The sequence below is a fragment of the Linepithema humile genome, chromosome 7 (genome assembly GCF_040581485.1).
Source record: "Linepithema humile isolate Giens D197 chromosome 7, Lhum_UNIL_v1.0, whole genome shotgun sequence".
Classification (NCBI taxonomy): domain Eukaryota; kingdom Metazoa; phylum Arthropoda; class Insecta; order Hymenoptera; family Formicidae; genus Linepithema; species Linepithema humile.
This window is the reverse complement of record NC_090134.1, coordinates 9,438,628-9,452,430: the sequence shown is the minus strand read 5'-3', so window position 1 is coordinate 9,452,430 and position 13,803 is coordinate 9,438,628. Positions and strand designations below refer to the sequence as shown.

Sequence of the window (13,803 nt, the reverse complement as noted above, 5' to 3'; positions counted from 1 at the left end):
GCTCGTCACGCAACTCATGCATGAAGGAGCATGCAGGACAACTGGACCGGCGCCGGCGCAATTTCATCCCCGAAAAGCGCGCGCGGGATGACATTTTAATTTTAGCGCTTAATTTAAATCATTATCATGAGTTTCCTTGGATTCTTTTAACACTCAAAATCAAATGGATGTTTATAAGCGATTTTATAGCTTTAATTATATGAATATCGCATGTATGTGTGTTGTAAGCTCTATTAAGTCCAATTTTATAAAAATATTTATAACATATAGTTTCACAACTCCAAGCGTTATTACTATTTTCTTATTTTTACTAATTTGCTTTACACCTTTAAGAAATTATATTTTTATATATTATTAGAGTCACATATCGAAATTTATTAAAATTTATTAAAATGTAAATCATAGAAAAATACTTGGGTAAATGTGTTACATATATGTGTAATATATATATATGTATAAAATGTGCTCTTTTAAATGCTGCTAAACTTCTCTTCATTGGCGACACAATTGATGCTATCTTCTTTATTAATCCATTACAAGAAGTATAAATAACATATAAAAATTCATCCTGGCTTGATTGGTGATTGAATTACTTCTTCAAATAATTTTCATTCAGTTATTGCTTGTATTTTTTTCGTCTAAGGATGAGGTTTATTTCTTTTTCGTGACGATGTCCTTGTTTCTAAGGAATTAAATCAGTTTATTTCATCTTCATTTGAGGAATGATGTATACGCTACATGTACATATGCATATATATACCAGTAAATATAAATGTATACATATAAATATATAAATGCGCGCGTTATTTCAATATCAATATAATACATTGGCCGTTTTTCCTCCTTTCCATTTTTGGGTGCTAGGCCCAGCAGTGCTATCTGGTTCATAGAAAACAATTACAACAGTGCGCGACATGCATGCGAAACAACAATTGATCGTTGATATAATATGTATTAACAAGTAAGTAACATGGAGAAAGGGATTCCGAGTTGGAATGCTTTAATGTGCATTGATGAAGTAGCGATAGACCAGCGTCACGAGCACTCCGAGGGCGATCGGGATCAACCAAGACCGCCAACTGCAATTGCCAATCATCACATCACGATGCAGCATCGACTACTCACATATAATAAATCTTAAGAAACAAGATTTTTGTCTGTTTTCATAAATTTAGATGGTATGAACTGGTAGTAATTATATCTATTTCACATAGATATAAAATGATCATAGTATTCATCAATTATTATAATTATTATAATATGCATATTATGAAATTGCTTAATATTAAAAGAATATAATGTTCCAAAAAACTAAACTTTTATATTCCAAATCATTTTTTGTTCACAAGTAAAATTTCTCTTATAAGAATAACACATTAATAATTCAAAAAAATTGCTAGATATCAGTATTAATGAAGTTATTTTTAAAATCAAAACATTAATATTCATAAGCATTAGCATTAATGAAGTTATTTTTAGACAAAGAATCACAAGCCATTATCAACTAAAAAGAAATGTCTGATTTTTGGAACTACGCTTTTTTAACATCAAGCAATGCAATTAAAGATTTTATACTTTGCAAATGAGAAAAAATAAAAAGAAGAATACAAATAAGAAAATTAGGAATTCATTGATTAAATCTAAATTTATAACTCATTGGGATTAATTTATCAGTCAGACTGGTTATTCAAGCTAAAGTATTGTACATTTGTAATTCATATAAGCACAGATGTTTCAACCTGTATTAGGTCATCCTCAGTGAAGTTATTATAAGACATTAACGCATTAAAAACAGAAATAGCACACATTGATTGACAATTAATCTGCAGAAATAATAATATAATGCTTAGTTTTTTTCTAAAAAATTAATGTTTATGTATAAAATGTATGATCACAATCACTGGTTATCTCCCATCAGATTAAAAAGGATCCAAAATTGAGGCAAAGTGTTTCTGTAATATTTTTCTGAATTAATTTGCAATATTTTTTCTAAAGAATTCAGCATGACTCGAAACTCTGTGATTATATCGGTTGCAAATATATAACACTTTTGGCACTAACAACCAACCTGACTCATTAGCCTTGATATAAAATTATAAAAAAAAGCAAAATTTTTTAATTTAACATAATTATAGCATTCTTGCACAATAAGTACAAAATCTTAAATATTAATAGATAAAATTAAACAAAGTATAAATAAAATATCTTTTATATCACATTTTTTAACTAATAAAATTGCTACTTTCATACCATCTGTGCAAAAATTAAAGAAGATAGAAAATGATGGAAAAGAATTACTTATTTTAAAGGAAAGTTTAGATAAGGCTCTTTAGAAAACAGGAATCATCAAAGAGAATAGCTTTCTGGAAAACTGGAATATATTAGAATCATTAGACTGTTAAAATGAAATCCTTAAGCAAAAATTACACAAATATAAGAGGAAAAAATACCTAGAACTGTCTGCATCGTCAGTCCAATTTCTGGAGCTCTTTCCTGCTTTCGTCTTTTCCTCCTAAAATACACAACAATAAACATCTCTTTAATACACAAAAAAATATCAAATAAATGCATAAATAAAATTAAATTTATTCTTACTTCTACTATTTCTCCAATTTTATAAGATTCCATCATTTCTCTTGCATCTGTAGAATGTCCAATATCTTCGAAAGGTTCGGTGCCATCATGTCCACCTTGTTCTAAGAGTACTTCCTCACCTCCAGGATGCTATAAATAAAAATGCATTAATAAAGATGCATTAATAAAGATTAAGAAACCAAATTACTTCTAATAAAAAAAATAAATATGCAAAAATGTTTATTTTATTTATAATATTTCTTAAATTTTCGTCAAATAAAATTTAATAAAGATTCAACTCTCAATATCTATTGTATTCAGAAAAAATGACTGAGAACTTTACAAAAAAAAAAAAAAAGACAGATCTTGATTAGAACACTGACATCATGTGATTAATTGATTGATGATATTTAGTAATCATGATTTAAAAAGGAATAAATGCTGCAACCTGACTGATGAACGAAGTGATATCGTACACATTGTTATGGATAATAAGCCAAATATCTTTGGAATCTGTATGTTTCGCCACTTCTGCTCGCGTAAAGAGCTTGTTCGCTGGAGTAGCGGCGGTATCTTCTTTAACGTTCTTAACATCTTTGGTATCCTTACTTGTCATTTTGTTAATTAATAGATTATTTGTTCAACTTCCTAATTTGTCTCGTCGATGGAATCTGCTATTGCTGTTCTTGTTCTTGATGTCACAAATAATCCTTTACAATCGTGTGTTAGCAGCTTTTCATTGAGTATTATATAGCCACATCGGCAATGCACGCTGCTGATAAGAAGCAACAACGTCGAACTTTCGTGGACGAATGAACTTTGTCTCCCGCGATCACCCGCTTAGCAATCGCTTAGTAATTGCGTTTCCACCAGTACTGATCAATGCTAGAAATTTCCTGTTATTACCGTTTTTTCGATCTATGTTCACATAAAAATTGGACTGGAAACATCAACAATTTTTTTGCGCTTTCAGAGAATTGATTCATGAGCACACCGTGCTGTCCGAGGGCGACACTATCGTGATCATAGGCTGGTTTACATTTACACGAAACATGAAGTGCATGGACAATAAACTAACTAACACATGTAAGCCGGGTTCGAACTTTTATTTTAAATTTTGTGTAAGTCAAAACTCGATTTGCATTTGAATTTTTGTTAATACTCGATACTGGACATACGCGATTAATGTAAATATACTAGTTTGCAAGTTATAAATACAGTTAAATTTGATTAAAAACTGTACCACATGCTTGTGATGGGTATCAATAGCAGGCAGCATTCCTACATCAGATCTGATATATGAGTAATGTGGGAAAGAAGACAAAAATATTACGTTGTTAATAATTAAACATGAATTTTCTCGGTTTTGTTTTATTTATTTTCACGTTCGTTACATGTACACGATGTGCAATTATATCATATATGGCCGGTTCTGCATTAGGGAGCTTAGGTTATTATGCCTATAAAAAGTACGAATGCATGTACTGGGAATGCTGTACAGACGAATATATTCATTCTGACTTAGACAGTAAGTAATGAGCTTACCATTTTTCACTTTAATTGTCAAGAATTATTAATTATTAATTTAATCATTCATTCAGATATCTTAGTTTTCTACCTGCTAATTTGTACAGAGGTCATACAACAATTGATGTTTTTGTTTTAGAAATAAATGATTTTGAATGGATACCTTTTTTCTTCATGTTCTTTAAATATAAGAATAATAATTTTGTGGTTTTATTGTTATAAGATCTACATTTTTATCTATTTTTTTACAATTCTGTATAATCTCACATATTAAGATAGAAATCTTGAGTAAAAAATTATTGTAATTATAGGACTAGAATATATGTTGTCTGCTAATTTGTTTGGACAACAAATTGCTCATGAAACAATCATAAATGGCTTGCGAGGACACTTGGGAAATAAGGATTCACAGAAGGCACTGGTTATGAGTTTTCATGGCACTCCAGGAACTGGCAAGAATTATGTAGCGCAAATGATTGCTACAGTTTTCTATGAAAAGGGTATTCAAAGTCAATATTATCATTTTTTCAATGGCCGCAATGATTTTCCTCTAGAGGAAAAAGTAAATCAATACAAGGTACATTTAAATATACATATATGAAATCTGTTATAATACAACGAAAGCAAAATGATAAAAACATAAACTCTTTCAGGAGGACCTGTACAAAATCATTTCCAACAGTTTGACAAAATGTGACAGATCGATGTTTGTGTTTGACGAAGTGGATAAGATGCCGGAAGGTTTGCTGAACGTGTTGGTTCCCTTTCTAGACTACAGCAATTATCATAAATCTTCAATGCGTAGTGAGACCTTGTATCAGGGCAGAGCTATTTTTATATTCCTTTCGAATACCGGCAGCAGTCAAATAGTGCAGCAACTCACAAACCTATGGGAAAAGGGAAAGAAACGAGAGGATACCGAGCTGCAGGATTTTGAACAACTGATAGCTAACGGAGCATTCCAGGAGAAGGGTGGTTTCCATCAGAGTGATACTATACAAACCAGTGTGATTGATCATTATGTACCTTTTTTACCTCTCGAGGAAGTACATGTTAGAAAGTGTTTAAAAAAAGCCTTCTCCCAGCGAGGAGCCACTCCAACCAAGGAGCTTATAGAAGAGGCACTTTCGTATTTGACTTTTGGTCCTGAACCGTATAATCTTTATTCGATGGCTGGATGCAAAAGAATAGAACAGAAAGTTGCTGCTCTTGTGTATCGTGACAAGCAGCCTGAAACTAATTAAGGTAATTTGAAACTTTTTAATGTTTAAAATAATAAATAATAAAATGATAAATGATAATTATGAAAACCATTGTATAAGTATTTATATAACATCTCGATAAGATCCTTTATTGATAGAATTTCTTATTGGCACACTCAGAAAAATATGTCTAACAATTAAAAAAATAATAAAATTAATTTCATACTTACAATAAAATAGATATATACTAGAAAGTTAAATATATTTTTGTATACATATTTGTGTATCTATATATAGGAGTTCGACAACTGGTGATGTAATTAATGAAAAGAGATAAATTCCACTTTTATCATAAATTTGTCACAACTATTTAATTAAATTAATTTATTTCTTGGAGCAACGATATTGCTACATAGAGTAAATTATGCAATTGACAAGATTTGTGTGGTATATTTCTCCAACAGCTTTTGAACTTAATATCTAAATTATTATTCCATGGATAGAATCTTAATTGGCACCGTAATTGAGCTTGTAATAAGCTAACAGGTAGACTTCTTGGGCAGCTTTTTTATGAGCTTTTAGTTCGCCGTTGCTCTAAGTAATATAACATATTTCAGAGCAAAGAATTTGATGCAGAATTAACGTTTTCAAACATTATGAAAGTTAATAATTGAAAAGTTAATAATGAAGGTTAATAATGAAAAATGTAGAATATCAAGTGTCATAAATTTAAACGTTTGCAAAATGAATAGTAGCTTTTAGAATCATAATTAAGCAATGAGAAATTGTATTTCTTTGTTCTCCATTTATCGAACATCCTGTATATAATTTGTATTATACATTTGTTCGCAATTCAAATGTAAACTAGAAAGTATCTATTAATACAGAGAAGATTATAGTATATACAACTGATGTCTGGCAATTGACTCTGAATCTAATCATAAAGAAGAAAGTTATCGGTAATATATGTATGTATATAAGCCGCCGTCTAAACAGTATGTTCATAAAAAAGTGAGAATCGACAGTAAGCATAACTTTTGGAAAATAAACTTTTTATTAATAAAATTGAGAATTATGTCGTTATAAACGTTTTAATTTCAATTCTTTAATAAAAACGTTTTAATTTCAATTCTTTAATAAAAATTCAAGATTTTCACAAATTTTGAAATCCCGTTGAATTCCCATTTTTAGGAACATCTTATATGAAATATATATGCATATACACATACATGTATATTCTAAATACACTTCCAGATGAACAACTTTAATCTTTATGATATCGCTACTTAAAGATAATCAGGAATGCCGCATCGCAGTAAAAAATAATTGTCATTTTTATATAATTCTATACATGTCGCTAAAATATATTTGTCTAAGCGTAGCGTCGGGGCATACACTACATCGGTGTACTTGTAATGCGTTCGGAACTCGTAAAACATAAGAGAACTGTAACATCGAAGTTGCGCATGTGATGCATGAATCGTGCGTCTATCTATATTCTCTTTTTATTATACAACACAAGAATGCCTCGCGATTAAATTTCGTCCTTTCTCTCCCTTCCTATTGAGGTATGAGTTAGTAGAATTACCATGACTGCACCATAAGATGATCATCACGGCATATCGCATTTTTTAGGCCATTGAGAGGCCAATGAATATTAGGTCGTTGCGTATAAAATGTCGGTTTTAGATTAATTTCTACATAACTTCTAAAAAAATATATGCAATATGTATATATATATATGCAAGTGACAAAACTTAATTTCATAATAAAATAGTTATAATAAAATTATCACAAGTTTATTAAAATATTTTTTAGAATAAGAAAGCTATGTACATAATTTTATTTTGAACGAATGTAGGACATTTTTAAAGGCACTAAAGTTGAAAAATATAATATTTTGAAAAATATAATATTTTGAAAAATATTATTAGAAATATATATATATATCTTCTCAATTACATGTCCCGCATGTTAATCTATTTGTACAATTATTCATTTTTCTCATACCAACTATCACAAATATTGTGAAGTCCGATATCATTTTCTTTTTGTCATGATGCTATTTAAAAAATTCATTAAAATTGAAAAATTTATAAGAATATAATTTCATGATCTCATAACATTAAATGTGTAAGGCCTTTTTTAATATTTTATTATTATGTACATTATATTTTTTATACTAGAATTTTTTAAAGCCTATGTTTATCTACTATACGTTAATATATTCCTCTTTCTAAGCGTTGAATTTATATTACAAACTGTTTCTACAATGTTATATCTTCTCTCTCCAATTTTGAGGTTATAAAATAGTATCAGATTAGATTTATCCAAACTTATTGAACAAATGTACCGCCTTCGTAATCGCTCATGTCGCAATATTTCTTCTAATTTTTAGATTCTTGGCTTAGGACACAGTAGTTAAGACAGAATTTCACAAGGTGATGCTTAGAGAGAAGCTAAGTAGGAAAAAGAATTTCATATATATACAAAAACTTGGACAAGCCTATACGTTTCACATTTCGTATTTCTATAAATTAAAATTTGCAAGACTTAAAAATTCATAAAAGTAAAATACAGTTTCATAAAAAAATTATATCAAAACATTCTTCCATTATATTTCATTAGAAAATCATTTTAATATAATAGCTAATTATCAATAGACTTTTCATTAAATTGAAACTTTTTCAATCCGATATATCATATGCAACGACGTAATAATGATTCGACATTAAGAGTACTATTCCTCTTCCACGTATTCTTTTGGAAAGAATCCTACATGATCGCCTACTTTACCTTTCCACCATCCTTTGGCATCGCCTTCCTTGCTCAGTACCACGACTCTGCAACCTCGTCGCAGATTCAGCTGATTACGTTCGTTGCCGTGGTAATCGAACAGTGCCTTGGCTACGACACGCCGATACGGCCACAGCAAACGCTGGTCCAGCTTCTCAAAATTCTCTGACAACGACTCTCGTTCGTAATACTCGACCAATTCAACAACGCTTTTGAAAAAGCGAGATTCACTGAGATAATACAGATCCGCGCCTTCCACGTCGCGCTTGAATACTCGGATATGTTTCACCGCTCCTTGCGCTCTGAAAAAAAAATATTGCAATACATCAATATATCCGGTAAAAATAGCTACAATAAAAGAATTCATAAAAATTAAATAAAACAGAATAAATTAAATGTGATTGTTAATTTTTTTAGAAAAAAGCATTTAAATATAAACACTTAAGTGTAATTAACAATATTAAATATTTAGACTTAAAAAGTCAATTCGATATAAATAATTAAATATTGCTTCTCTTAGTATTTAGACATAATTAGAAATAAAATTAAATTCTGTAACTTTCTTAAATTCCTAATTTGTAATTCATCTAAAGCGAATAACTTTCTACGATGTTTTAAGCTTACTTAATGCTGAGAGCATAATTGGTTTCATGCTTGAGACGCGGCTGTCCAGCCGGACGGACGCGTAGCATGTACGTGCCGTCTTCGCGAGATTCCAGTTTGTTGGAAGCTGCTTCCCTACCCATCTCTCCGACGAACCACAGTTTCACGGCAAGCGCGCGTTCGCAAGGTAACGGTGGTGGTGGTGTCGGCGACGGCGGTGTCGGCATACAGCGACCCGAATGCGCAATACATTGCTTGTGCACGGCTATGCGACACGTTTCGCACTTGTAACCCTATATATTTAAAAATGTTTATACCAATTCTTCGTGATTAAAAGTGATTATTGGCGCAATGATTAAATATTTCACTATCCGACTTCATTTACCTGGAATATGCGGCCTTTAAGGAATTTTCCACACCGTTGACAGCTCCTGGGAGTATCAAACGTCGTCAACTTAAATTTATGATTGGTATTGCGACAAGCTGCGGGATTGACATTGTCCATCGCGTCTTGCAGCGCCTTTATCCACATCTGCTTCTGCTCGTCCGTTCTTGCATATAGCGTGTACGCTGTGGACCCCTGTTTTTGTACAAGTATCCATTGGTAGGACCAGCGCGAATCTCTGCCCAATGTTCGTCGTCCTATGTGATCCTCCAGTCTGTAATCGTCTAACCGTAAAGTTTCCCGGTAACAGTATTGATCTCCTCTGCCCGCTTTGCAGATTAATACCACTTGCTCGAACACAAATGCATAACGAGCCTTGATCCGTTGGTCATTGTGAGCTTTCACCTAAAAAGAAATTAAATTAGCAACTACTCGTATTATTAAGTTCAGCATCAAGCTATAATTTTAGTATCATAATGTTTTCTTGAAAAATAATTCTAGTTATCCTTTTATTAAAATTTATGTCATGTAATTATTTTGTGTCAAATCATGTATACTTTATTTAAATCTATAAGTAACAAGGATTAATTTCTATGCACTTGTAAGCCTCTTTTGCTTGATAAAAATGTTAAGCAAACCTTAAGCTCGCCGTCGCGAAGTAACCGGCCAAAGTCCTTCAGCTGTGCGTCCTCGGGCACATCCCAATCGATGATCGAAGCTTGAATGTCCTTTATGATGTCCAATGTATCGGAGTCGCGCTTCACCTCGTTTATGTACTGAGCGACATCGACCATGACTTCCCTTGCCTTCGCCAGCGCGTGACATTCCTCGCCCCACTCGTGAGGAGTTTCCTCTACCAATTTGTCCAACAGCAAGTGGTACTTGAGCACCCTTTGCATTGGCACGGACAATATATCGCGCAGCTTAAATTTACCGTTGTTAGCTTCTTGTTGGCATCTCTGCAACAAATATTATCGAATTAGATATTGTATTTCCTACTATATTTTTGAATCAAGTGAAACGTAAAGTTGCCAATCCTCTTTGGCTTTATAATTTCACGAAATTTTACAAAGCGAGACTTACGATAACTTCCTGATTGACTATTTCGTTACGTGTGCACGATTCCTGCAGAGTATTTTGCGCGATGGTAAGATTTGCGCAGTAATCGCCGTAAATGAGAAATTTCTCCCGCCAATCCAGGAAGACCTGGGCGAGCACTGTACCGTTCCGTGCCTTGCGCAATTGACTATGAAAGCCTACGTGGATCTCCGTGAGTTCCTTGATGCCGAAGAAGATGCGATTGGAGTCTTCGGGTCGCAATAAAGATGATAATGGTCGGGCGAAATGCCTGAGGAGACTACTAAGAACTTCTGTGTAATTCCGTTCAGTTTCCACAAGCTCCTGGATCACATAATCCCTTTTCTCACCTCCGCAAATAGCGCCAGCCTATTGCACGGACATTATTTTAATAAAGAGAAGCGTTTTTGTGTAAATTATTAATGTGATTTAATAACACAACGCGTGTAAAGCGTAATAAATAACCCGTGATAGATACAAAATTAACGGTTTGTAAATGCGCTAAAAATGAGGGAAGCTTTTACTTGTGATCTTTCCTTTATCTTCAATAATGAGATTAACACTTAATGCATTCATGCAATCTTTTTTGTTCTAACACAAGATGTTTTTAAGTAATTGCTATTTTTTCAAATTTTTTTTGGGGGTAATACTTAGCTAAAGAAAGGGAAACTCGGAGGTTTCTTATTTTTTTGCGATTAGTGTAAAAAAATTGATGACTAAAAATAATAAAAGCGAGATGATGACCTGCGCAGCGGATGGAGGAGATGGCAAGTGTAGACTACAGAGGTCCTGGTAGATCTCTTCGCTTTGCGCGTGGCTGCAAAAAGCTCCGTAACCATCTTCCTCGCCGACCGGGTCCTCATTATCCCCCCCGACGACCGACTCGTCACCCTCCCGTCTCCTAAATCTCCTGCGACGACCCTCATCCTCGCGGCTTTAGCATAAAAACACAAAAAAACATGGCCATGCACTATACATGCACACTGACAGGAAAGACTAAGTCTCCGGCGGAAATCAAATCATAAGTAGCATTATTATAAATGAATAATGCTAATAATAATATAAATTAGCAATATTATAAAAATTTGCCACTGATAATGACATCGATTGCGATCGAAACATACTGCCATATGTCAGCATGAAGAGCGAAACAATGCCATCACTGTATGCAGTATACATAATTCACCAATATGTAATATATATGATACACACAAGACGTAACGAGTTAGATTCATTCCAGAAATCCAAGAAAAATATTCCCAAATTCTGATATTTTATAAACCACATGTACTTTACTTAATTGACACATGTATAATTTCAATGAGTAAAAATTTTGATGACATGAAAAGAGCTGGAAGAATGATTTCTACATTAATTTGTAATATTGCAAGTACAACGTCTAGCATTGAAAATAAGATTTTCCAAATTTATATCAATCACAATTCTAAACTGCATTTTACATCTTAATTTATGAAAGTAAGTTGGAATACAGTGATGGCTAATATTTTTTTAGCGAAGTGCTCTTAAAATTGCGAAGCCGTGAAAAATCGTGTGTACCTTCTCCGCGGTAGACCAGATCAATTCGTAATAAACCATCGATTCATCTACGTCCGCAGCCTTAGTTTTTATGGTAAACGCCACCCATGCGTGCGTGGCGCTAAACCAATTAATAATAATTGCTGAAGTTTCGTACTTTTATTTTCTTTTTGAAGTCAAACAGTAATTATTTCTTTAGCTTTCATCGGTCGTTATTTTAAAAAACAAATGCGTAAATAATTTTACAAAAAAAATAGAAATTTCTTTATATATATATATATATAAAGAAATTTCTATTAAATTTTATATGAACTTTATATGTATATAAAGTTCTTTTAAACAAATTTTAATTTCTTTTTAAAGTTATATAATGTTCTTTGGAATTTAATATTTATCAATATGGACGGTATATACTTATAAACTTATATACTTATATACTTATATACTTATAAAATATATAATTGATATCTTCAGATTCTTACCCTGCGCCAGCACTTTGTAAATCTCTGTAAATGTCTTCTTGAGACTTTCCATGGCCAACAGAAAACCCGCTGCAATAAATAAGATTTCCTAATTGTTTTCTGTTCATTTCACACTAGTGATAAATAATAATAAGAAATACAAGATTCAATAAGTCACTTACGGTATACCCTTCCGTCTGAAACGCAAACAGTTGGACAAGGCGGAGAGCGTGCAGAGAACGCGATGAAAGTTAGACAGATCAAATAGCATAAACGGCTCGAAAAGCTCCGAGTCGGAGAGGCCAAAGACGCTTGAGCATGCCGACAGGAAGACTTTTATGTTACGCAAACACAGGAATTGTGCCATTTGTGGTTTTTGGTTTACATCCTTCATATCTATGCAACCTGGATCCACAATGTTCAGTAGATTGCACAGCAGTACACCATCTCGCAAGGTATAGGCCAAGTCGAATGCCCTGGCCTGTGGCCAGTTGGCCTTGTGATCTGCTCGCAGTGCACCGCATCTTGTCAACCAGGTGGCACATTCATGCCAGCCCTTACCAGCATCTGCACTCTCTACTCTATTCATTTTGGTGTTTTTGTTTATCGTTCAATAATCAAAGTATTGAAATCTCGTTTGTAAGTTTGGAGATGTTTCACGCAATAGACATGAGAGTTCAAAGATGTTCATTATGTTGCTACCTATTAAATGCAAAATTACAATAGATTAGTATAGACACATCTATATAAGAATGTATAAAAAAATCTTGCACTGGCTTCTGATTTAATCCTGCAAATGGATTTTGCAACTCATGTAGCTGTTGTTTCATATAATGCTGACAGAGTACAATTTTTACATCAAAAAGTACATGCGCATATTTTTCTAACATTAAGAGAAAGTATATTATTATATAAGATATATCAAGATACGTAAACCTAGAAAATTTTAAGGGAAAGTAGAGTCTACCGCTGTATATTTCTTACTATTTAGCTTTGAGTTCTAATTTTAGTTCTGACTAGAGAATATTCATGGTATTAGCATACATCTCGTCATACCATGATTTACTTCTAGATAGTGCTACTTTATAGTCAACAAGAATAAGCATAAACTTTTTTTAATTTTCTAGGTTTTACTTAAAAAAATTATATTATATAATTACAATACATACTGTCTTAATGTTAGAAAAATATATGTACACTTAAATGTGAAATAAACACTTAAAAATTCATGCTTATCACAAAAATTGCACTCAGCATCGTATGCTGCAAAATTTGAAAATTTTATCATTACTTTCAAGAACAAAAGAACCTTTATATGAAACAATAAATTGCTGCATTACTTAGAACTTGCGAGATCAATCTGTGAGATTAAATCACGAGCGTTATGCACGATTCTTATCGCCTTTCAATTGCTGCTAGTTAACTGACCAACAATTCAAAGATGGGCATTTTTCTGTTTATCGAAGAATCGCGTCACGATGTTGGGATAAAATCATTACGTTGTTTATTATCACAGCCAATGGTATTTAGCGTGATCTGTAACGGTGTTTGAGAATTTGCTCCGTCGATGGTACCACGGCATCTCCTCTCCGTCGCTCGTAGAGGCACAGAACAGAGGCTTGAGGGAAAGACAAGAGAATAA

General features: G+C 32.6%; 3 protein-coding genes across 6 annotated transcripts; 1 reads left to right on the top strand and 2 right to left on the bottom strand.

The window, feature by feature from the left end:
- Nucleotides 1-367: 367 nt before the first annotated feature.
- Nucleotides 368-3,526, bottom strand: LOC105668381 (cytochrome b5). 4 transcript variants are annotated; one of them, XM_067359288.1, is made up of 4 exons: nucleotides 3,023-3,526; nucleotides 2,596-2,724; nucleotides 2,451-2,512; nucleotides 368-682 (listed from the first exon to the last, which is right to left on the bottom strand). In XM_067359288.1, the coding sequence occupies exons 1-4, from the start codon at nucleotides 3,188-3,190 to the stop codon at nucleotides 652-654; spliced, it is 390 nt and encodes a 129-aa protein (XP_067215389.1). In that variant the 5' UTR covers nucleotides 3,191-3,526; the 3' UTR covers nucleotides 368-651. The 4 variants fall into 4 exon arrangements, with proteins under 4 accessions (XP_067215389.1, XP_012216159.1, XP_012216158.1 ...); XM_012360736.2 differs by lacking the exon at nucleotides 368-682 and adding an exon at nucleotides 691-1,117; XM_012360735.2 differs by lacking the exon at nucleotides 368-682 and adding an exon at nucleotides 691-1,079 and having other exon boundaries at nucleotides 3,023-3,515.
- A 123-nt stretch (nucleotides 3,527-3,649) lies between these two features.
- Nucleotides 3,650-5,411, top strand: LOC105668380 (torsin-1A-like). The gene is made up of 3 exons (XM_012360734.2): nucleotides 3,650-4,102; nucleotides 4,413-4,678; nucleotides 4,755-5,411. Exons 1-3 carry the CDS (start codon nucleotides 3,925-3,927, stop codon nucleotides 5,343-5,345), a joined length of 1,035 nt encoding a protein of 344 aa, XP_012216157.1. The 5' UTR covers nucleotides 3,650-3,924; the 3' UTR covers nucleotides 5,346-5,411.
- Nucleotides 5,412-5,423: 12 nt separating this feature from the next.
- Nucleotides 5,424-13,730, bottom strand: Vav (Vav guanine nucleotide exchange factor). Its single transcript, XM_012360738.2, has 9 exons — nucleotides 13,590-13,730; nucleotides 12,344-12,863; nucleotides 12,183-12,251; nucleotides 10,909-11,098; nucleotides 10,171-10,533; nucleotides 9,726-10,046; nucleotides 9,088-9,492; nucleotides 8,724-8,995; nucleotides 5,424-8,401 (listed from the first exon to the last, which is right to left on the bottom strand). Exons 2-9 carry the CDS (start codon nucleotides 12,748-12,750, stop codon nucleotides 8,044-8,046), a joined length of 2,385 nt encoding a protein of 794 aa, XP_012216161.1. The 5' UTR covers nucleotides 12,751-12,863; nucleotides 13,590-13,730; the 3' UTR covers nucleotides 5,424-8,043.
- Nucleotides 13,731-13,803: the final 73 nt, after the last annotated feature.

Coding starts and splice junctions, on each gene's coding strand:
- LOC105668381 (XM_012360735.2), bottom strand. CDS start 3,190: ATGACAAGTAAGGATACCAAAGATGTTAAGAACGTTAAAGAAGATACC. Junction 2,725..3,022: donor TCACTTCGTTCATCAGTCAG/GTTGCAGCATTT, acceptor TTTTATTTATAG/CATCCTGGAGGTGAGGAAGT. Junction 2,513..2,595: donor AAATTGGAGAAATAGTAGAA/GTAAGAATAAAT, acceptor TGTGTATTTTAG/GAGGAAAAGACGAAAGCAGG.
- LOC105668380 (XM_012360734.2), top strand. CDS start 3,925: ATGAATTTTCTCGGTTTTGTTTTATTTATTTTCACGTTCGTTACATGT. Junction 4,103..4,412: donor TATTCATTCTGACTTAGACA/GTAAGTAATGAG, acceptor TTGTAATTATAG/GACTAGAATATATGTTGTCT. Junction 4,679..4,754: donor AAAAAGTAAATCAATACAAG/GTACATTTAAAT, acceptor AAACTCTTTCAG/GAGGACCTGTACAAAATCAT.
- Vav (XM_012360738.2), bottom strand. CDS start 12,750: ATGAATAGAGTAGAGAGTGCAGATGCTGGTAAGGGCTGGCATGAATGT. Junction 10,047..10,170: donor TAGTCAATCAGGAAGTTATC/GTAAGTCTCGCT, acceptor TATTTGTTGCAG/AGATGCCAACAAGAAGCTAA. Junction 8,402..8,723: donor AATTATGCTCTCAGCATTAA/GTAAGCTTAAAA, acceptor TTTTTTTTTCAG/AGCGCAAGGAGCGGTGAAAC.